This window comes from Colossoma macropomum, unplaced genomic scaffold (assembly GCF_904425465.1).
Source record: "Colossoma macropomum unplaced genomic scaffold, Colossoma_macropomum, whole genome shotgun sequence".
Taxonomy (NCBI): Eukaryota; Metazoa; Chordata; class Actinopteri; order Characiformes; family Serrasalmidae; genus Colossoma; species Colossoma macropomum.
The window spans coordinates 8,493,111-8,515,295 of NW_023494808.1; the positions used below are offsets into that span (position 1 = coordinate 8,493,111).

The 22,185-nt window shown below is 39.3% G+C and overlaps 2 protein-coding genes across 2 annotated transcripts; both read right to left on the reverse strand.

Annotated features, from left to right (window-relative positions):
* Positions 1 to 3,547: 3,547 nt before the first annotated feature.
* LOC118797958 (B-cell receptor CD22-like) lies at positions 3,548 to 15,741 on the reverse strand. Its single transcript, XM_036557257.1, has 11 exons — positions 15,576 to 15,741; positions 15,106 to 15,149; positions 14,481 to 14,854; positions 13,167 to 13,400; positions 12,395 to 12,634; positions 8,504 to 8,758; positions 8,209 to 8,395; positions 7,128 to 7,170; positions 6,478 to 6,564; positions 3,764 to 3,850; positions 3,548 to 3,568 (listed from the first exon to the last, which is right to left on the reverse strand). Exons 1-11 carry the CDS (start codon positions 15,579 to 15,581, stop codon positions 3,548 to 3,550), a joined length of 1,578 nt encoding a protein of 525 aa, XP_036413150.1. The 5' UTR covers positions 15,582 to 15,741.
* A 1,180-nt stretch (positions 15,742 to 16,921) lies between these two features.
* On the reverse strand, positions 16,922 to 21,623 carry LOC118797959 (B-cell receptor CD22-like). The gene is made up of 7 exons (XM_036557258.1): positions 21,524 to 21,623; positions 19,036 to 19,293; positions 18,842 to 18,923; positions 18,625 to 18,664; positions 18,113 to 18,199; positions 17,881 to 17,994; positions 16,922 to 17,792 (listed from the first exon to the last, which is right to left on the reverse strand). Exons 1-6 carry the CDS (start codon positions 21,621 to 21,623, stop codon positions 17,884 to 17,886), a joined length of 678 nt encoding a protein of 225 aa, XP_036413151.1. The 3' UTR covers positions 16,922 to 17,792; positions 17,881 to 17,883.
* Positions 21,624 to 22,185: the final 562 nt, after the last annotated feature.

Sequence of the window (22,185 nt, forward strand, 5' to 3'; positions counted from 1 at the left end):
ATAAATAAATTAAAAAAAGTCTCAGCTCTTTTGATGCAGTCTCTCGAGTGAGCTTACAGTCCAACTGAATATTTCAATCAAGCTCTCAAAAAGTACTGTTCAGAAATGTCTCAAGGTTGGAAAGGAAAAACTAACGCAAGAGTGCTGTATTCCGTACAGTATTTCAGCACTTTTTCGCGTTTCAGTAGTTATTGTGGAAATACCCGTCACACACGATTTAATGATTGGTTGGACTTTGCAAAATCTGCCTAGCAACCAAGATGCATTTTGATTGGTCACATTAGGGCCACTACTTTTAAAGAAATATGAAAAAAACATCATCTGTGTGATCAGTTTGTGCCGTCAGTATTCTGTACACCAGCTTCCACAGAAGGAGCAGTTTTCCGTACAGTGTTTCCCTGCATTTTATTTGAAGTTTTATGAAATCTTACTGCATAAATATAGACATTAACTGATTATAAAATTGAATTAATATAAACAATATATGCAATGAATGAGGTTACCATGGAAAAAAGCCCAGGGAAGTGAGGCAGTGCTGTGAAGCTTTGCAGCTAAAAGGGGTCTGCTAAGGTCACTTAGCAGGTGTAAATTCAGATTAACAACTCAGTACTAAATTTACTGTGTTTCATGGTGATAATCCATTGTTTAATAATCGTTTAAATGTTAAATATGATGCTAAAATGTGCTAAAATGCATTTTAACTGGCCGTGAAACTTTTGCATCCCTGGGTTTCCCCACCTGCCATGTTCGCATAGATTTGATGTCCAAACTCTGCTTAGATGGTCTTGCCAACCGATTTGATAGAAAAAGGATATATGATGTCTCAGATGTATCTTTGACAAATGTCAAGAAAGTGTTTTTTATTACTCAAACAGGGAAAATTTGCCAGTGTGCGGAAATACCGTGCTCTTACAAAAAAAAATCCTTCTTTCTTCCTTGGAGCTTGGCTTGTAAAGTTCGAAATCCCCCCGAAAAAAATAGCTTTGTGCAAAAAAAGTGCGAACTTCAATACAATCCGTTTCCTACCGTACTAAAGCTAAGAATTCATAAGTTTTATCTGTTAACAGGCACGATATCGGTGGGTTGGCTCCATCTGGTGTCTGCGGTGCACACTTGCTTCAGTTTGCAATTTCACTGTGGTGGGTGAACCCAAAGGGAAGAAGGAGAAAACACACAAAAGAGGAAGGAAAAAAACCTGTCGTCCATTACGGGTCAAGAGAACACAAAATAACTCCGTTTCACATAACGCAAGTAAATAAACAACAAGGCTACGTGCTCTGCAGCTTTAGCAAAATGGCGACGGAGCAGCAGCTAATCACAGGCTAGCTCTCGCCCAACGTAGCTCACTTGTGTAAAATCCCACTGCTAGCTTGAATATCATGAGCTCAGTCTGATTTAAACAGTACTATAACGTGACCATTACCTTACCACTGGAATATAACCGTGAATTACACGTTTAGTTCACATTTCATTCACGTTTATATTACTAACGACGCTTTAACTCACCAAAACCGACTAGTTTCACGAACCAACAAGGACAGTTTCCCGTCCTCGTCTGGTTGATGGTCTGGTAACTGCTTTCAAGCTGGTTTTATAACGGTTTTAGTTCTTTTATTTCCAGAAAATAGGCTTTATTTCGCTGTTTGTTCGGGTTCTCCCCTCTTTTCTCCGTTCTAACCTAAATGAGTTTCACTCGCGCTGCCGTTGGTTACACGAGTTTCTTAAAGGGGCAGAACACCTTTTACCACACTGCATATAATTACAACTGCTGAGCGGTTTTAATGATCTAATGACATCTCCTTCATCCTTTGTGGATTTCTAACATGGACTATCATTTCAGCTCATTTAATTGTGCTAATAATAGTACAATAACTCAATACCTTTTAGGTGTGTGAGCAGACGTATTTTAATATGGGCTACAACATCAACAGCTGCGTACCATGAAAAGAAAATTAAATTGTTATTTGCAATTATTTAATGATAATTAATTTGGCATCTAAGAACTGTGAAAGCCCTAAATGACATTAATAGTAAAAGCTCTTGATGATCGTGTCAGGGTTGATCTATCATCGACTGGTTTGTGCTGCCATCTAGAGGAATGTAGCTGTAATTACATGCACATTGTACTTTAAGGCCCATCACTGACTGACTGACTGATATCTGGAGCTCTGTATCAGCTCACCTGACACTTCATCCTTCTTTCACTAACTCACTAATATTTTCAGTTATTTATTAACAATACTGCTGCTGTTTAATGAATACATGTATTACAAGGTTTATTATTTTATTATTATAATTTTAGAGTCTTGGACAGTTGGTATGTGGAGAATATGTAGATCAGCTGAAGTTAGTTTGGAAGGAAATAACAAGAGAGACATCAGTGAACTCATTCAGAAGAACCTTTACTGTAAATATTAAACTTATAATGAAAGAAAGGCATAATGACTAGAGGAAAGACAAACATGCACTGTTTTACAGTTTATACTGCATGAATATTGGGAAATGAATAGAAATGTAAACATTTGGGACGATTCCAAAGGACAGGTAATAACTAACTGAAGCTAAACTGATCTGCCCTGCTGGACGCTGCCAAAACTCTAACAAAAAATTTGGAACATTTCACTTGCCAGTAATTCCCCATCTGGCCACCAGAGGTCTCTCTCCTGATTACTAGCCTTGATGCCAGGATCAAGCCACCTGCACCTCATTATTTCTCTAATGAGTCTCACTTTAAACACTCCACAAACTCAGCCAGACCAAGCTAAGTATTGCCAGTCTCTTTGAGTCTGACTACTGAGTATTTGTTTTGTTTGACCTCTGTGTTTAGAACCTCTGTCTGCCTTTTTGGAATCTGTCTTTGATATTTTGCTTTTTGCATCTCTACCTGAGTCTTTAGACTGATTTACTGGATTGCCTTGTTTTTAATAAACTTGCAAATGGATCCCTCACAACTCTCAGAGTCTATATTGTCACATCACTACACTGTTAAACCCATCCCTAAGATGATCTGTACACATATGGACAGAACAGACATGTGGACTGCCCGAGGGGACCTGAGGGCCAGTTTGAGAACCACTGCTTTAGTGAACCATTTGTGTAAATAAGATATGTTGGTGTGAAGAAACTTTGTAAGGTTTAAAGAACCTCCTCAAGATAATGTAAAGGTTCTACAAATATTAGACACTACAGGTTTTTCCTCTTTTCCCAACTGTACCAGGAATCTTTATTTGAAATAGTTAATCATGTAACTACAATTTATTAATAAGAAAAACATCTTTAAAATAATAATAAAATAAGTGCTACTGATCAGTGTGTGCTGTCCAAAAAAGTTTTTTGAAATCATGTGAGAAGAACTAAGAAGCACTGAATGCACTTGATAAGTTTTCCTGAATACAGAGCTCAGATTCTTGAACTGTTCACAAAGCTGTACAGCAATACTTTAAACATATAAACACTGAGCACATCACTCAGTTATTCTCTCTCTCTCTCTTTCTCCTTTGTTGGGTGGATGTGATAAAGTCTGAGTGGTTTCCATGGTGATAGTCAGTCAGCGTTTGTTGTTCACAGTCTAAAAAAGAAACACACATGAAACTACAACCAACCAGTATCTAAGTACAGATCATCAGAAGGACTGGAATGAACAGTCTGTGTGAGGGAAAGAGAGAATGAAGCAGAGGAGGAGAAATGAAGAAATGTGGACTTTGTAGAAATTCTTTATAAATCTGAACGTCTGACTGAACTGAGTTTCTGAAGAGACACTTACTGCAAGTGTGTTGTACACATCATCAGAGGACCTGGACACGGGGTCAAGAGCTGTGTACGTGTTGTCCTTAGCATTAGGGTCAATGTACTGGAGAGAGGAGAGTTTGAGTTCTCACTAATAAACATCAAGTACGTTTACACTACAGACCAAAAGACTGGAGGCAACACAAACTTAATAAAAAATATATTTAAATTTTTCAGTCTAAAGGCCATAAATGTAACTTGCTTATTATGTTTTTGGTTACTGAGTTGTTTGTATAAATAATATGATTCATTACTGTATTATTTTAAACAGCCTCCTGGTTTCTGTGATATGAATGCAGTGAGACCCTGCCAGGCTAAAGTACACCTTCTGCATGGCAGAGTTAGTTTAAACATACTGTCACAACTAATCCTACCAAAGTAAACACTGAGAGTTGCTCATATGGCTCCTCAAGGGTCACTATTGGGACCCCTTTTGTTTTTAATGTACAAGCTCATTTCCAAAAAAGTTGGGATGCTGTGCAAAATGTAAATGAAAGCTAAATACAACAATGTGCAAATCATTTAAACCCTACATTTGAAAATAGCACAATATATGAAATGTTGAAACTGAGAAATTTTATTGTTTTTTGAAAAATGTACGCCCAATGTGAATTTGATGCCAGCTGTTTCAAAACAGTTGGGACGGGGCAACAAAAGACTGGCTTTTTATGTAATGCTAAAAAAAAACCTGAAGGTTAATTGGCAACAGGTCAGTAACATTATTGGGTATAAAAAGAGCATCACAGAGAGGCTGAATCTTTAAAAAGTATTATATTGGAAATCACTGCATGAGCTCAGGCATACTTACGAAAACTATTGTCTTTAAACACAGTTCATCGGTACATCCACAAATGCAGGTTAGAAGAGGAAACTATAAATAAACAGGATCCAGAAACGTCACTGCTTTCTCTGGGTCTGAACTCATTTAAGATGGACTGAGGCAAAGTGGAAAAGTGTCCTGTGATCTGACGAATCAAAATTTAAAATTGTTTTTGGAAATCATGGACACTGCGTCCTCCAGGCTAAAGAACACCCGGCTTGTTTTCAGCGTAAAGTTCAAAAGCCAGCATCTGTGATGGTATAGAGGTGCATTATTGCACATGGCATGGGTGACTTGCACATTTGTGAAGGCACCATTAATGCTGAATGATATATACAGGTTTTGGAAAAATATGCTGCCATCCAGACAACATCTTTTTCAAGGAAGGCATTGCTTATTTCAGGAAGATAATGCCAAACCACATTCTGTACACATTACAACATCATGGTTCTATAGTAAGAGTTAGAGTGCTAAACTGGCCTGCCTGTAGTCCAGACCTGTCACCCATTGAAAACATTTGGCACATTATGAAACAAAAAATACGACAAAGGAGACCTCAAACTGTTGAGCAGGTGAAATCTGACCTATAATGACCTATATCAAACAATAATGGGAAAACATTTTACTTTCAAATCTACAGCAATGCTCCTCAGTTCCCAAACACTTACAGAGTGCTGTTTAAAGGAGCAGGTGATGAAACATGCCCCCGTCCCAACTTTTTTGGAACGCGTTGCTGTCATCAAATTCAAAAGGTGCATGGTTTCTTTCAAAAAACCTTGAAATTTCTCAGTTTTAACATTTGATACTTTGTCTTTGTATTATTTTCAATTAATTATTGGGTTTATATAATTTGCATATCATTGCATTCTATTTTTATTTACATTTTGCACTGTGTCCCAACTTTTTTTTTGGGTTGACAACCTTTACTTGGCAGCAAAAATGTATATTTAATTTGTTTACTGATGACACCAATTTTTATCTAATTAGGATGTCATATATTAATCTCATCTATAATTTTAGAATTATCAAACATTAATCACTGGTTTAAAGCTAATCAATTACACCTTAACATCAAAAATAATCATACATGCTTTTCAGTTTTCAATACAACTTTCAAATTCTTCAATATTCCACAAAATCTTCTAATGACCTCCACAGAGATTTCTTTAGGACCTCATTTGACAAGTTTACATTCTCTCACCATGGACCTTCAATCTGGAACTGTCTACCAAACCTGCCTCTTCAGCTTCTAAGAACAGGTTGAAACTCATCTACTCTTACTTTAACACACGTAAATGTTAAACACCTAACTATGTGTTTTTGTGACTTTATCAGTTAGTTTTTTATTTTTTTTTATTTAATTAGTTTATTTAAATACTTCCTACAAGCCCTTTCTGGGCTTTTTTTACTTTAACTTTTTTACATTCACTCTTTTGTTTGTTGTTATTTTGTTTGTGTTTATTGAAAAAGTTTCTTCACAGAATCAGAAATAATGTATTATTATTAATATTTTTTATAATTACTTATAATTAATAATTTATTATTATTATAGATGGTCATGTTAAAAAAAATATATATTTGTTTCTTTTTCATTCTTGTAATTTCTTTAAACTTTGGTCAGTGCAGATGATGATGCATCAGATGGTGATGCATCTGACGTGTTTAAGCTGGAAAGCATATCTGGTTCAAACCACATACAGTTGTGTCAAAATAATTGTGTTCACATCATTTTTAAGATATTTATCTTATAACTAGCCTCTCAGTGTGTTACAGTTAACTCCAGCCTATGGGGTACGTTTTCACATTCATTCAGACACCACTTTTGGCACTATTTTTGTCTGACCGAATTGAGTTTCTGAAGAGACACTTACTGCAAGTGTGTTGTACACATCATCAGAGGACCTGGACATGGGGTCAAGAGCTGTGTACGTGTCATCCTTAGCATTGTGGTCAGTGTTCTGGAGAGAGGAAGTTTAGAGAATATTAGAGTTCTCACTGACCAACATGAGGTATTACAGATGAAAACAAATGAGAGTTTTTAATTCTCTAAGTTACTCTTTTTTTTTAAAAGATGATGGACTATAATATTTATATCCTCTTGGAATGACAGCCTGACATATTTAAGGGCTTTCTTTTCAAGTTTCAGCACATATGTTAAACAAACCAGTGGAAGATTCTTGAACTTCTGTGGGTAAATTAAATGAAAAAAAACTTTCCAAAAATCTTTTTCGAATGTTAACTATCACTGCTTGCTTCCATAATTTTGGTTTGTAGTTCATGAAGTGAACCAGCACCTTACTCCACACCTGTGCTTCTCTACAGGCCCATCTTAGATAAGTACTGCCATCTCCAGCTGCTGGAGCTCCTCTACACTGCAGAGTGTAGTGTTTACTCTGCAATAACCCACTAAATAATCTCAACAGGTAAGAAACAACCTTCAGGAGTTTAATCAGATGAGTTACAGCAGCACAAACACTAAACTGTGCAGTTCAGCTTCACTCCAACAGCTTTAACAGCTCACCCAGTGGTCATCTTCCTCCATCGTTCTCTTCTTCTTCTTGTTCCTGCATTCAGAAAGAAGTTAATGTTGCTATGATGTGTGCTACTAAAATAGTACTGTGCAAAAGTCAGAGACCCCATTATTTACCAGTTAAAACAGCCATTAAGTAAAAGTTATTTATTCTCTGGAGATTAGATATAAGATAATCCTCTTGTATCAGAATGGAGAAAAACTGTCAAAATAAAAGATTGCAGAGGAAATGGGACTCCTAACAACCACCTGGAAGACCTGGTAGATACCAAAACTACCCCCATCAGAAAAACAGCACTTAAAGCTTTCATCTTAGCTGCTTCAGTTCGGAAAAAGAATCCACAGGTGTTTCTGTCCATCCTTCAACTGTGAGAAGACAACTCAGCGCTGTGAGTCTGAAAGGATGTGAAGCTGTCAAGAAGCCGTTGTCAAGAAAAGCAAATAGACAAAAAAGAACATTTACAAGTGAAACAAAGAAGCTGCTGGAGTTCTCAGAACAATGGACTGACCACCCCAGAGTCCTGACCTTAATTCGGTGAACAACACTCAATGTGTTTGGAATGATTTGGATAGTGAGAAGCAGACAATGCAACCAACTGAACTTCAGAGGTGTGGAAAAATATCACTGTAGATTTTTTAGAAAAACATTTATTTCTCATCAAAGCAAAATTAGTAGCTTCTACTTGATGGGGGTGTTGACTGGAAACTTAATGAAGGGTGGTCTTTGACTTTTGCTCAGCACTGCAATGTTTTCAGTACTCTGTAGTTTTGCTAAATGAAGGAAGATGGAAAGAAGTGATGCAAATGTATGACAATTACATACATGATGATACAAATGCTGTTTCTTACCACATCAAGAAAACAACCAAAATAAATGCTGCAACCACTACACACAGAGTCATGGAGCATTCTGCTGAGAGACCAGTGCAGGTGTTTATACATTCTATCAATCACCTTCAAAGTCTATTAAATATTAAAAATGACATATGACGTTATTATAATACCTTTTAAATTGACAGGCACTGCAGCTGATTTTATAGATCCATGTTCATTCTGAGCCAAACAGTAGTACCATCCACTGCTTTTGGAGTCAAAGATGAAGCTGTAACTGTTTCCAGATCCTACAGGTGAGATTCCACCTTCTTTAAACCAGGTGTAGTTCTGCACAGGTACATCACTACTGCAGGTCAGAGTCACTGAACTGCCCTCCAGTGTTTTACCAGAGAAAGTGATGGAGATGGAGATGCTCTTTGGAGGATCTAAAAATAAGAATATCATTCTAATCAACACATTACATACAAAATACAAAATATAGAATGTAGAAACACAGAATGAACAACTAGAACAAGTGAACAGAATGTACTCACACAAAACATTCAGAGTTAGAGCTTCAGAGAGTTTCTCTCCATGTTCATTACTGGATCTGCACTTGTATTCTCCACTGTCCACAGAGCTGATCTTGTTCATTGTGTAAGTCTCTCCTCTTGCTACTAATGATGTTCCTTTAAACCAGTTATATTCCACAGGTGGGTTTGCATCACTGCTGCAGGTCAGAGTCACTGAACTGCCCTCCACTATTTCACCAGAGGGATTGATAGACACTGAGATCCTCTTTGGGCCATCTAGAGGTAGAGTGTAACATTACACTTTATGGAGGTGCTATTGTGTTTGAAGTGATGTATTTGCATATTTCCATCATTGACTTATATGAACAGTGTATGAAGATCACTGTTGTTGCATCTTTATGTAAAGCTTTCTCGATTATTTGAGGATGAAGATATTTATTATGCCTTCATACTGAATATTTAAATTTCACAAGAAAATACATGGAATTGTGTTTAATTTTACTGCATGAGACACAGTTAGACAATGGTCTGTACTTTTTCGAAATTACTGGCGGGAGTGTTTGCTGTTTTTTACATTTTCAATTTGCTTTTGCATATTACTCGCAATTAATTACAACCACCGACCTTTGAAAGTCACTTCTTCTCTCATCAAAATTGCGAGACCCCTGGAAAGGACTCAATTCAGCCGACGAAACAACGTGAGTGTCAGTATGGCAGACCACGAGCTGTTGCTTTGCTCTGAGTGCAGCATGTTTAGTTATGCTTCTCTCACCATCACTAGTGACAGCAGTGTTACTAGCTTTGTTTGTGAGAAGTGTAAGTTAGTTACGTGTTTGACGGAGAAGATTATACAGTTCAAGATGCATCTGGAAGTTAGAAAAGAGCAGGGCTAGTCAGCAGGGCTCAGACTCGCTGTTAGAAGCTCCGGGTGCCTCAGGGAGAGCCAGCACGGCCTCAACTCCGGCAGTAGAGCCCTAACAGCAGGGCGAATGGGTGGCATCTTGGCAGCATAGCCGCAAAGCTAAAGCTAAAGCTACCCCACGCGAGCACCACTCATCTCCCATTCACGTGTCAAACAGGTTTGCCCCACTCAGTGAGACACCCTCTGAGACGTCTGTTGTAACAGCTCTGGTTATAGGTGATTCTATTTTACGGCACGTGAAAATAGCTTCTCCCTTAGGGGCGCCAGTAGCAGTTAACTGTATACCGGGAGCCAGGGCGCCGGACATTAGAGGGAACCTAAAGCTGCTAGCTAGCCACAGATATTCGAGGATAGTCATTCATGTTAGCACTAATGACGTTCGTCTGCGGCAGTCAGCAATAACTAAAGATAACATTAAAATAATATGTAAATTGGCCCAGACAATGTCCGATGCCATATTATGCTCTGGCCCCATCCCAGTTCGATGTGGCGCCAAAATCTACAGCAGTTTATGGTCACTGAACTGCTGTTTTCTGAGTGGTGCTCAGAAAACAATGTGGGATTTGTAGATAATTGGTCTACTTTTGAGGGCAAGCCTGGTCTTTTGAGTTGGGACGATGTCCACCCCTCGCAGGAGGGTGCTGCTCTCATTTCACGTAGCCTGGCTCGTAGTCTCTCAGTTAGCCATTGTCAGTAGCTCACAAACCAGGGCCAAGGCCAGGCAGCATACAAACAGGCTAAACCGACCGTCTACCAGCTGCCTTGAGACGCCACATAGGTTCCACCCAATTGAGACTGTGTCTGTTCCCCGAATAAAACAAAGCATCAAAAATCCTCAAAAGGTTTGCTCTAGTAACTTGATTAATGTCCGACCAGTTATACCAGTTTGCAGTGACAGCACCTTTGGTCTAAAACTAGGACTGCTTTACAAAAGATCACTTACATCTAAGGCCATCGTTGTAAATGAAATTATTACCGATCATGATTTCGATGCTCTGTGCCTCACCCGACAAATACTTTGGTCTTAATGAAGCCATTTCCACAGGCTACAGTTATGCGCACAGCCCTCATTTAAGTGGCCGGAGTGGAGGTATGGCAACCATCCATACAAAAGCCATAGGCGTGAGCCAGAAAGTAGGCTATAAATTCTCTTCTTTCAAAATTCTTTTTCTTAATACAAGTGATCGAGGAACAAATAAGAATTCCTTTTCACTAATTACAATCTATAGTACAGGTATTCTCAGTTCTTACAGGAATTTTCTGACTTTCTATCAAGTGTAATATTAAAATTATTATTATTACTATTATTATTATTACTATTATTATTAGTAGTAGTATAAGTATTATTATTACTATTATTACTATTATTATTATTATTATTATCTGAAACCGCTTAATCCAGCTAGGGTCACAATAGCTGTTGGGAGAGCAGAGAATCCCAGATGACCCTAACCTCCCGCAACTTCCTCCAGCTCATTCCAGCGGACCGTGAACCACTCCCAGGCCAACTTCCCAGTAGGCCATGCCTGGTAAACCTCCATCAGAAGACAGCCAGTGGGCATCCTAATCAGATGCCCGAACCACCTCAATTGGCTCCTCTCAATGGAGTAGTGGCTCTACTCTGAGCTCCTCCTGGATGACCGGGCTCCTCACCCTATCAAGTAGAGTGTAGCCCATGAAAGCTCATTTCCACTGCTTGTATTCGCGATCTCATTCTTTTAGCCATTACCCACAGCTCATGACCATATGTGAGAGTCGGGATGTATTCTGACCGGCAAACAGAGAGCTTCACCTTATGGCTCAGCTCCCTCTTCAGCACTACAGTCCAGTACAGTGACCTCATTACTTCTGCCACCTGTCGTAGTCTGCGGCCGATCTCACGATCCCTCTTCCCATCACTTGTTAACAAGACCCAAAGCTACTTATTTTCCTTCACCTGGGGCAGGTCCTTTCCCCTTAGCTGGAGTGAGCATGCCATCCTTTTCCAGGTTAGGACCATGGACTCAGACTTGGAGGTGCTGATCCGCATACCAACCGCTTCACACTCAGCTGCATACCACTCCAGTGAGCACTGGAGGCACCCATGCGATTCGGCCATAAGGACAACATCAGCCGCAAATTGCAGAGACGCTGCCCTCTGGCCTTGACACATAACGGCCTCCTGACCTCGGCTGTGCCAATGATGCCCTGTCCATGAATATCACAAACAGGAGTGAAGAGTCCAACACTAACACTAACTGACTTAATGCCGAGTATACGGACACAACTCTCACTCCAAGAGTACAGAGCTTGAATGGCCCGGAGTAGTAGCCCCAGAACCCCATACTCCCAGAGGATCTTCCACAGGATATCTCGGGGAACATGGTTGTAAGCCTTCTTCAAGTACACAAAACGTGTACACTGGATTGGCAAACCCCCATGCCCCCTCAACAATCCATGAGAGGGTGAAAACCTTGTCCATTGTTCCACGGCCGGGAGGGAATCCACATTGTTACTCCTCAGTCTGAGGTTCGACTATTGGTCAGAGTCTCCTTTCCAGCACCGCAGCATAAACCTTTCCAGGGAGGCTGAGCAGTGTGATACCCCGGTAGTTGGCACACACCCTCCAGTCCCCTTTGTTAAAAATAGGGACCACCACCCCAGTCTGCCAGTCCAAGGGTACTGTTTCTGAGGTCCATGACACATTGCAGACGCGTGTCAGGCATTATGTTACAGTAAAGCTTTATCTAATTACCAATCCCTTGATGATCTCAGATGTGTCTGAGCAGTGAAAACACAAAAACATGCAGGATCTCCACAACTGGGATCAGGAACCCCAGTTTTACAGAGCGTGTATAAATATACCACAAGAACCCAAGAAAATCCACAGTTCACTACATTACCTACAAACACAGATTAGCAGATTTGGGTAAAACCTGATCACAAACAGTTCAACATGAACCCTCAGCTTTGTTTGTTTTCTGAAACTTAATAAATGAATCTGTACTTACATATGACATTAAGAGTGACCTCAGGAGAGTGAAGGTTCTGACCCAGTACAGCACAGTGATACCTGCCTGCATCCTCTCTGCTGACCGGCTGCAGGTGGAGTCGGTCAGCACTGGAGGATAAAGGATGTCCATTTTTGTACCAGGTAAATGTTGGACCATCAGACAGACTGAAGCTGGTTATACATGTGAGAGTGACTTTATCTCCCTCTATCACTCTCTCAGGAACCTCCACCTGGAGATCTGAGAACAAGAAAAAACAAACTTATATTGTGAACTTACATAAGCTGAATTATAGTGTTAATGTTAACGTCTTAAAATTCCAGGCTTATTACATACTAAAGCTTATTGTTCTGTAACTACAGGGACTTGAAAGCAAACTGGCTGAGCTATTCTTATGTTATAGAGGAGTCTAGCAAAACTTTGGGCCTGCCAGTAGGCCCTGGGCATTTAAGGGGTTAATGATTAAAGCACTGATGTTAATTGTAAACCTATGAAAATCAATGCAAACATTTTTAAATAGCCTTTAATACACTTTTCATTTTCATGCAGCTCAAATTGGACCTCAGCACTTGACTTAATGCTTCACTGCTCTAACTACACTGTCTTCACTGTGTCTTTTTTAACAATTCAATAAAACCAGTTATTGTTTTACTCATATTCATCTTCTCACATAAAAGTCATGATTTTACTGTGATTCAGTTGAGACTGAGTTCCTGTTAACAATGATACATTTTTTATCTATTTATGAACAAACAAATGAATCTGTACTTACATTTGAAATTAAGAGTGACCTCAAGAGAGGTCAGACCCAGTACAGCACAGTGATACCTGCCTGCATCCTCCCTGCTAACCGGCTGCAGGTGGAGTCGGTCAGTACTGGAGAATAAACGATGTCCATTTCTGTACCAGCTGAATCTTGGTCTGACTGTCAGACTGCAGGTGGTTTTACATATGAGAGTGAGGTAATCTCCCTCTGTCACTCTCTCAGGAACCTCCACCTGAAGATCTGAGAACAAGAGAAAACAAGCTTACTGTGGAGAAATTACACTGAGTGAATGGAGTATTGTGAATATTTCTGCACAAACAGGGAAATAAAATTAAACATTAAATAGTGGAAATACATGCAGTTTTTATTAAACCATTACATTTGATGTACAAATATTTTAATTACATATTTTTAAAAGTAATTCATACAAATAACTGATTATTTGAATATCTCTAAATTCAGTCTTAAACAGAGTGCAGGACAGTAGATGTTTCTCCTTCACAGCAGCATCATCAGTGTGGAACGTTAAAGGCAGCACAAGCCTCCTCTGAACTGTATGATAGCTGCTACTACAGTTAATGAACTACTGCTAATATAGCACTGTTAAACACCTCAGTGTGCTGCAACTCTGACTAATGTACTACAGTTAATGAACTACTGCTAATACAGCGCTGTTAAACACCTCAGTGTGCTGATCAACTCTGACTAATGTACTACAGTTAATGAACTACTGCTAATACAGCGCTGTTAAACACCTCAGTGTGCTGATCAACTCTGACTAATGTACTACAGGTAATGATCTACTGCTAATACAGCGCTGTTAAACACCTCAGTGTGCTGATCAACTCTGACTAATGTACTACAGTTAATGAACTACTGCTAATACAGCGCTGTTAAACACCTCAGTGTGCTGATCAACTCTGACTAATGTACTACAGTTAATGAACTACTGCTAATACAGCGCTGTTAAACACCTCAGTGTGCTGATCAACTCTGACTAATGTACTACAGTTAATGATCTACTGCTAATACAGCGCTGTTAAACACCTCAGTGTGCCGACCAACTCTGACTAATGTACAGTTAACAACTCATTACAAGTAATTTTACACAGATTAGACATTTATCTGATATGTTGGAGTTCATATCTCTGAGAATGAATGTAAAACACTTCTGGACTGAATTCGGGTTCTCCAGTTCTAAGCTGTGTGTTTCTCATGTCTGCTATGAAGAACTGATGTAGTCATATTACAGAATTGCTTTGTGAATCCTTAACACCAGTGAATGGAGTACAGTGTCTTATTTCTGCTAATGGATCTTACCTGTGACTGAAAGATCAACTCCACCTGCACCTTGATACTTTCCTCCAGGTTGGTCTGTTATAAATCTGAAGTAGTATTTACTTTGATCCTTTTCTGTCACAGTCTTAAATCTGAGAGTGCAGTCGCTGTGTTCATCTCCGAGGTACTGAACTCTGCCTCTGTACTCTGGATCATCTGACAGATCAGGAGGCTCTGAACCAGATGTAACCAGCTCTTTAGTCCAAAAAGCCTTTTGGACTGGATGATCTCTTGGATATCTGTAAGTGCACTCCATGGTCACTGCAGACCCCTTTAGAGCACAGAAAGATTTCTCATTGTAATTCACAGCCCACCCATCCTGAGCAACAACTCCTGTAACACAAAATACAAAAACGTGTAAATTATTACTGTTTGGGTCTCGGTCAGTAAAAATGCTGCATAAAGTCTCCACTTCAGCTCATTTCTAAGACTGTTCATTTCAGCTGAGTTTGAATAATCAGCTGTAATACTCTGAGCTCATTTGGAGATAAAAGCACAAAGTGAGAAGCTCCACAGGTCTTAGAGTAGTTTAGCACAACTGACCACAATATCATATATAAAAATGACCTCATAACTGTACAGAGTTCAGTGAGAAACAGCGGAAACAGCAGAGAAAGTCAGAGACATTCTGAGTGAGATCAGCAGTTCAGCCTGTATGATCACAATATTTAACAAGATAATGTTAATTTACTGAGTTATTTATGCAAATTCAAGGATCATCAATATGTCTGTATCTGTAAAGCACTTTCATAGTGCAGATAAAGCTCAGTCAGCAGAAAGAAAGCAAGCAGAGCTCATACATTCACTTAGTTCACTGACCATTAGAGGCTTGTAATGTAGTGATATTCATGTTTTACAGGCCTCATATTGGTGCTGCATTGCTGATATTATATACACACTTCATTATTAGAGTGTCTCAGTAAATATTCTGTATCAGAATCACCAAAAGACCAATAGTCAAACTACACTTGTTAACTTAAACACAATATAAATATCAGTGTCAGTTCACTTCTCTGTCCATTAACTATGAATTGATGACTCTTGACTAATTCCAAAAGCACTAAGAGTGTTTCCTACCTTCATTAAGCGACGGTCATCTCCTGAACTGGAAGAACGAATGCAGAGAAAAGGAGGAGCTTTCACAGTTTAAACTGATAAACTGTATGTGGTTAAAGTGTTGCTGACTTTCTCAAATTCACTGACAATTATTCTTCCTGTTTTCACTGAATCAGTCCTTCCTTATTCATTTATGCAAGACACACTTATTCTCATTAAAAACTGAATTAAAATTGTATGTCATAAAACCACTAGAGGGCCTGCTCTATGACCAGATAACACTGCTCAGTTTCTGTGTGCTAATGCTAAAAGCACATGATAGCACACACAGCATTGTGGGTTTGAATTAACTGATGATGTTATTAATTTTCTCCACTGATGATCACTGAAAGCTACATCTTCCCCTATTCTGTTCACCACCATCAGTGACTGCAGCATTAATGTTAATGATAATAAACTCTTACACTTGTAAAGGACCTTTAGTCCATCATTCTTCAATGACTCTGTAAAGGGTTTTATTTTCTTTCATTACGTTTCCCTCAAAATGGAATTCATCTTTTTTTTATTTTATATATTTTTGTGGGCGTTGCTGTGATGTCATCTGGTGCGTCACACACACTCTCTTCAGTCTGGTTAGAGCACTGCTGGAGAGAGGTTGGTGTAGCTTCAGCTCTGAGCTATGAAGTGGTCATAAAATGTTTAACATAGTGTAAAAAGTTATAATACTGGTTTAATATGAAGCGCAATAGCATAGGGATCTTTATCTGGATGTCTTATAGATAGATTTTGAGTATTTCCAATGTATTACCGAGTAAAAGAGTGAGGAGTATTAGCATGCTATAGCTGCCTGTAATATGAGAAGGTAACCCCTCCCCCACCTTTTCTGTGATTTTCTGGGTGGCAGAGAGGCTAATGCAGGCAGACACAAGGCTGGGAGCCATTTCTCACTATTTTTCTGTCTTATACATCCAGAGCACTCTTCAAATAAATGATCCCCAGAGTTGGTACCAGCATCTAAGCCTCCTGAGTATTTTTCTTCACACAACACAACGCAGAGTAAGAGTGGCTGTGTCGGCCTCACACAAGCCAATGCAGAGAGGACCGGCTACAACTGCTCAGCTTGCAGAGCTGCTTCTGGATCAGATTCCTCCCTCTTTTATATTTCAGTCTCAGAATCAGATCCAAGCACAGCAGTTCTGCTCTGACAGGCCTTGTAAAGATCAGAGCAGCATTGCACAAACACACTCATTAGCTGTAGTGATAAATGGAGCTTAGCTTTAACTTTAACAAGGAGATGAAAATATGGACTGGACACAATAAGATTACAAGAAACTTTTAAAAATAAAATCATTAAATGAACAGTGGTTGCAAAAAAGTGGTACAGCGTCAAGCCCATCTAATGACATCTAATGTGAACAAAATAAATGGGTGACTATTAGGATAGGAGGGAACAAAAGTTGTTGAAAACTGCACTTTTTTAAGGCTTCTTCTTTATTACCTACAAAAACAAGAAGGTTGTTTAAGTAGCAGAGTAATGTCAGAAAATTCTGGTCCCCGAATATGTTCATCATGAAAAGCATGAAATTTGTTGGACTTCTAACCTTGCTTGCCTAAACCTTGAGGGGGAGCCTCTTAAAATCAAGGAGACACATAAGTGTTGTGAAACCTGTCAGTCTTCTTCAACCATTTCAATGTTGACAAATCCAGAGCTTTGATCCACTGCACAGAATATGCAGTTTCCTTCTGGGCATCTTTAACTGGACGACTGATTATCCGGCAGTAATCTACACACATGCACAGATCTTCATCTTTCATCCACACAAGCAGACAGGCCCAGTCACTGCAGGATTATCATATGGGTTCTTGTTCCTCCATCTCTGAAAGTACTTGCCTCAACTTCTGGGACTGTCCTGGAGGAATGCGGCGGTATAGTAGCTTGAATGGCTGAGAATCTGACAGGTGGATACGGTGAACAAATTCCTTTACCCTCCCACAGTCTAGCTTATGTTTTGAGAACACATTTTCATACTTCTAACTATCAGCTGCAGCAACTGATAGTTCCAGTAGAATAACACTTCACAGGATTCAATGTCCAAATCCCTTAGATCAAGCTTCTGTAAACTGTCCTGGAAACTGAAATCTTAAATATTACTGGCTGTAGTATTACAGGCTGTCTGGATCTGCATGTTCACCTCCTCATCTGTTGTTTGTTCAAGGCTTGCATCAAGACTTCCAATACTATACAAAAGAACAGATCAGCTATTTTAGACCTCTATCTCTGTGTCACAAACTTGTCACATGGGTTTAAATCTACACTGGGACCCACCTGTCACCACTCATGGAGGCTGCAACCTTTCCGACAATTACGTCCTTTTGTGAGTCTGAGACTTAGATGTTTCAATGTTGTATCTGGATCATCAGAAGGACTGGAATGAACAGTCTGTGTGAGGGAAAGAGAGAATGAAGCAGAGGAGGAGAAATGAATAAATGTGGACTTTGTAGGAATTCTTTATAAATCTGAACGTCTGACTGAACTGAGTTTCTGAAGAGACACTTACTGTGAGTGTGTTGTACACATCATCAGAGGACCTGGACACGGGGTCAAGAGCTGTGTACGTGTCGCCCTTAGCATTGGGGTCAACATTCTGGAGAGACAAGAATATAATCAGTTTAAGAGCTTGCTGACAAACATCAAGCGCATTTAACTTGCAAAGCCAAAGGCCAATGGAATAATTGTAAAATATTTTTGGAACATCACTGCTTGCTTCCATACTTTTGTTCTGTAATATTCATGACATGTTTTTTTGTGTGTGGAGGTGCTGAGACTGAATCACAGACTGTGTTGGAGTGCCAGATGCATCTTGGATCAGTACTGCCATCTACAGGTAATGACTCCAGCTGCTGGAGCTCCTCTACACTGCAGAGCGTGGTGTTTACTGTGGAATAACCCACTAAACCAACTCAACAGGTAAGAAACAACCTTCAGGAGTTTAATCAGATGAGTTACAGCAGCACAAACACTAAACTGTGCAGTTCAGCTTCACTCCAATAGCAGTCTTGAACAGCTCACCTCATGGTCATCTTCCTCCATTGTCCTCTTCTTCTTTTTCCTAATTTCAGAGAAGAGTTAATTAATAAGGACCTCAAATGATTCCTCAACCTGTATAACATTCAATTATATTTTCAGTCCTTTGTGCTGTTGCTACATGAAAGAAAGGTAAAGAATTTCTATCAATATAACATACATGTGATACATGGATTATGCTCACACTTATGCTCATTCTTACCACATTAAGAAAATTACAGCAAAAAACGATGCAAATAGACAGAGTCCGACTCCAACCACCACATACAGAATTATGGAACGTTCTGCTGAGACACATGAACAAAACAGAGCAAATGTTTTATCTATCCTATTAAACAGCAACAGTTCTGTCAGTAAGCATTTAATGTAAGGAAATATATAATTTTCTATGTATACCTTTTAAAGTGTCTGGCAAAGCAGCTGATTTTTGAGACCCGTATTTATTCTGAGCCACACAGTAGTATCCACTGCTTTTAGAGACAAAGGTAAAGCTGTAATTTTGTCCAGATCCTACAGGTGAGATTCCACCTTCTTTAAACCAGGTGTAGTTCTGCACAGGTGGGTTTGCATCACTGCTGCAGGTCAGAGTCACTGAACTGCCCTCCCCTATTTCACCAGACGGACTGATGGACACTGAGATACTTCTTGGAGGATCTAAAATTTAGGGAACGGGAGTGGGTGAATTAATCAGAATGTGGTGTCTGTGGTTTTTTGCACACACTTTCAGGAGGTAAAGTTTTACTGGGTAGTTTGAGTGGTTTATAATTCCAAAATGCATTCAGGAGTTAACTAAAGTGAAGGGAATTGGTCAAAAACGGTTTTTAGTTTGTCAGACATTTCCCACATTTAACCAAGCCTCTACTGTGATTTTCTCATTACATGTTTGAATGCAGTCTAAAGCACCTGTGTCAGGCTCCAGTCCTCGCAGACCAAAACACTACAGATTTCAGTACACTGCCTCATCAAACACACCTGATTCAGCTCATTAGCTAATTAGCAAGACCTTCTTGAACTGAATTCAAAACATCAGATGGGGGTAAACGCTACTCTCCACAGCACATTGGTCCCCAGTTTGACATACCTGGTCTAAGGGAAATTCCCAACATGTACACTTAACATAAACCTACCTAACCAATTGCCATTTACGTAAAAAATTTAAGGAATCCTACAAAGAGTAATTTGTATGTCATAAAAGTTGGACAAGTCTGTGATCTTTTTTACATGACTTTGAGGAATAAAGGCCAATGACTTTTGACTTAGTACTTATAAATATGGACAAAATATATAAAAAATATATACAAAAATATGTTTTAAAAAATGTAATTAATAGGGGAAAAAGTATTCAGATAAATCAATAACATTAGAAATTTGTTGCAAAGCTGTTGTTAACAGTTAAGCTTTGAGACACCTACATTTAAGTAATTTAAATGGGCATCATAAATTATCCAAAGTTATGAGGCCCTTTGATGGACTTCAAAATCAAAATTCAAAATCCTCTATACATTTTCAATAGGACTTAAGTCAGGAGATCGGCTGGGCCATGCAAGCATCTTCACCTTCTTTTTTCAGAAACCAGTCTTGAATCATTGTCTTGATGAAATGTTCATCTTCTCCTCAGATTAAGCTCCTTAGCAGATCAGATTAAATTCTCCTCTGATGTGTCCCAATACATCCTGCCAGTCATGTTTCCTTCAATGACTTGTAATGCCCTGATACTGTTTGCAAAGAAGCAGTCCCATATCATGATGCTCCCACCGCCATACCTCACTTTGGTTGTGGTGTTTTTAGGGTTCCTACGTGCAACCGTTCTTTCTCCAAGCATGACAGACTGAATTACTGCCAGAGTTGTATTTTTGTCTTGTCTGACCAGAGTATGTTGCTCCAAAAGAGTTCAGATTCTCATTCTCATGCACACATTTTAGACACACATCTTTTTGCTTCTTTTTTAGAAGAGGAGCAGAAGGTTGTAGGAATGGAGATGATTGTGGAGCAAGTTTTACTTATTGATCTCTGTGTAGATGGAAGCTTTAGCGAGAGTTCTGCCAGGAAGACTCCAATGCTATGTTATTCATTCATCCATTTCTCCTGACCAATTTCTGACGTACACCTGTCTTTAAAATGACTCGACTTTCAGACCTTTTCTGCTGCTTTCAGGTGCCGACGTTCCGAATTTCTATCCGCTTGGCAGGGGTGGAGGCCAAACCTCAGACATCTTGATCCAGCAGGACCTGTGAGCATCAGGACACTCCAAGACCTGGACACGAGGATGGGGCCTATGCTGAAGATGCGTGAATTTCTACTGAATTTTTATTTTTCAACTTGTAAAATCCCATCAAGTATTAAAATTATCTTCCTTTGCTTCTGCCTCATGAGTCTTCCTGATAGAACTGTTGTTCCTGCTGGTTTCAGGTTGTTCTGCAACTCTATTCAAGATGCTGCTTGCTTTCTCTCTAACCTTCTTTACCATCAGTCTGAGAGTGTGTTGAGAAATCTTGCATGCTGCACCTGTGCAGGGACAATAAGCTGTGGTTCCATGACCTTTCCACTTGTATATTATCAAACTAATGTTACTGACAAAGATGTTTAAGGTCTTTGCTATAGTTGCTATAACTAACTCAATTTGAGTCTTGCTTAACATTGTTGTGACTTAATTAACTCTCTACTGTCATTTGCTGGACTTTTTAAATAGTGTTTGTATTCAGTCTAAGGGACAAACCCTGACTTAAACCGATCAGCATATTTATATAACATAAAAGTCACAAAATTACTGAATGATAAAATATATTCAATAAATATTTGAGACATATTACATTTTCATGTAGAAAATTCAAGAGAACTGCTACAAAACAGATTGTATAACTGGAACAAGTAAACATGCACTTACACAAAACATTCAGAGTTAGAGCTTCAGAGAGTTTCTCTCCATGTTCATTACTGGATCTGCACTTGTATTCTCCACTGTCCACAGAGCTGATCTTGTTCATTGTGTAAGTCTCTCCTTTTGCTACTAATGATGTTCCTTTAAACCAGTTACATTCCACAGGTGATTCTGCATCACTGCTGTAGGTCAGGCTTAGATCGTGTTCAGCCTCAGTTTTACAGTAAAAGGGTGTGTGTGTGGCCTAAGTACATTAATAACGAGGAATATCTGTATTTATTGCATTTACTGATTGATATAATTTAATCAAGAACAATTCAGCATGAACTCTCAGCTTTGTTTGTTTTCTGAGACTAAATAAATGAACCTGTACTTACATCTGACATTAAGAGTGACCTCAGGAGAGTGAAGGTTCTGACCCAGTACAGCACAGTGATACCTGCCTGCATCCTCCCTGCTGACCGGCTGCAGGTGGAGTTTGTCAGTACTGGAGGATAAAGGATGTCCATTTCTGTACCAGGTGAATGTTGGTCTGTCAGTCAGTCTGCAGGTGGTTCTACATGTGAGAGTGACTTTATCTCCCTCTATCACTCTCTCAGGAACCTCCACCTGGAGACCTGAGAACCAGAGAAAACAAACTCATACTGTGGAGACTCACACTAGCTGAG

What these genes read in the sequence shown, in the direction of transcription:
- LOC118797959 (XM_036557258.1), bottom strand. Translation starts at nt 21,623, where the DNA reads ATGAACAAGATCAGCTCTGTGGACAGTGGAGAATACAAGTGCAGATCC. An exon ending in TCTAACTCTGAATGTTTTGT is followed by an intron (nt 19,294 to 21,523) that starts GTAAGTGCATGT and finishes CCTAAATTTTAG; the next exon opens with ATCCTCCAAGAAGTATCTCA. An exon ending in GCTGTAATTTTCTTAATGTG is followed by an intron (nt 18,665 to 18,841) that starts GTAAGAATGAGC and finishes CTCTGAAATTAG; the next exon opens with GAAAAAGAAGAAGAGGACAA.
- LOC118797958 (XM_036557257.1), bottom strand. An exon ending in ATGTGTACAACACACTTGCA is followed by an intron (nt 3,851 to 6,477) that starts GTAAGTGTCTCT and finishes TCCTCTCTCCAG; the next exon opens with TACATTGACCCTAATGCTAA. An exon ending in ATGTGTACAACACACTTGCA is followed by an intron (nt 3,569 to 3,763) that starts GTAAGTGTCTCT and finishes TTTCTTTTTTAG; the next exon opens with ACTGTGAACAACAAACGCTG.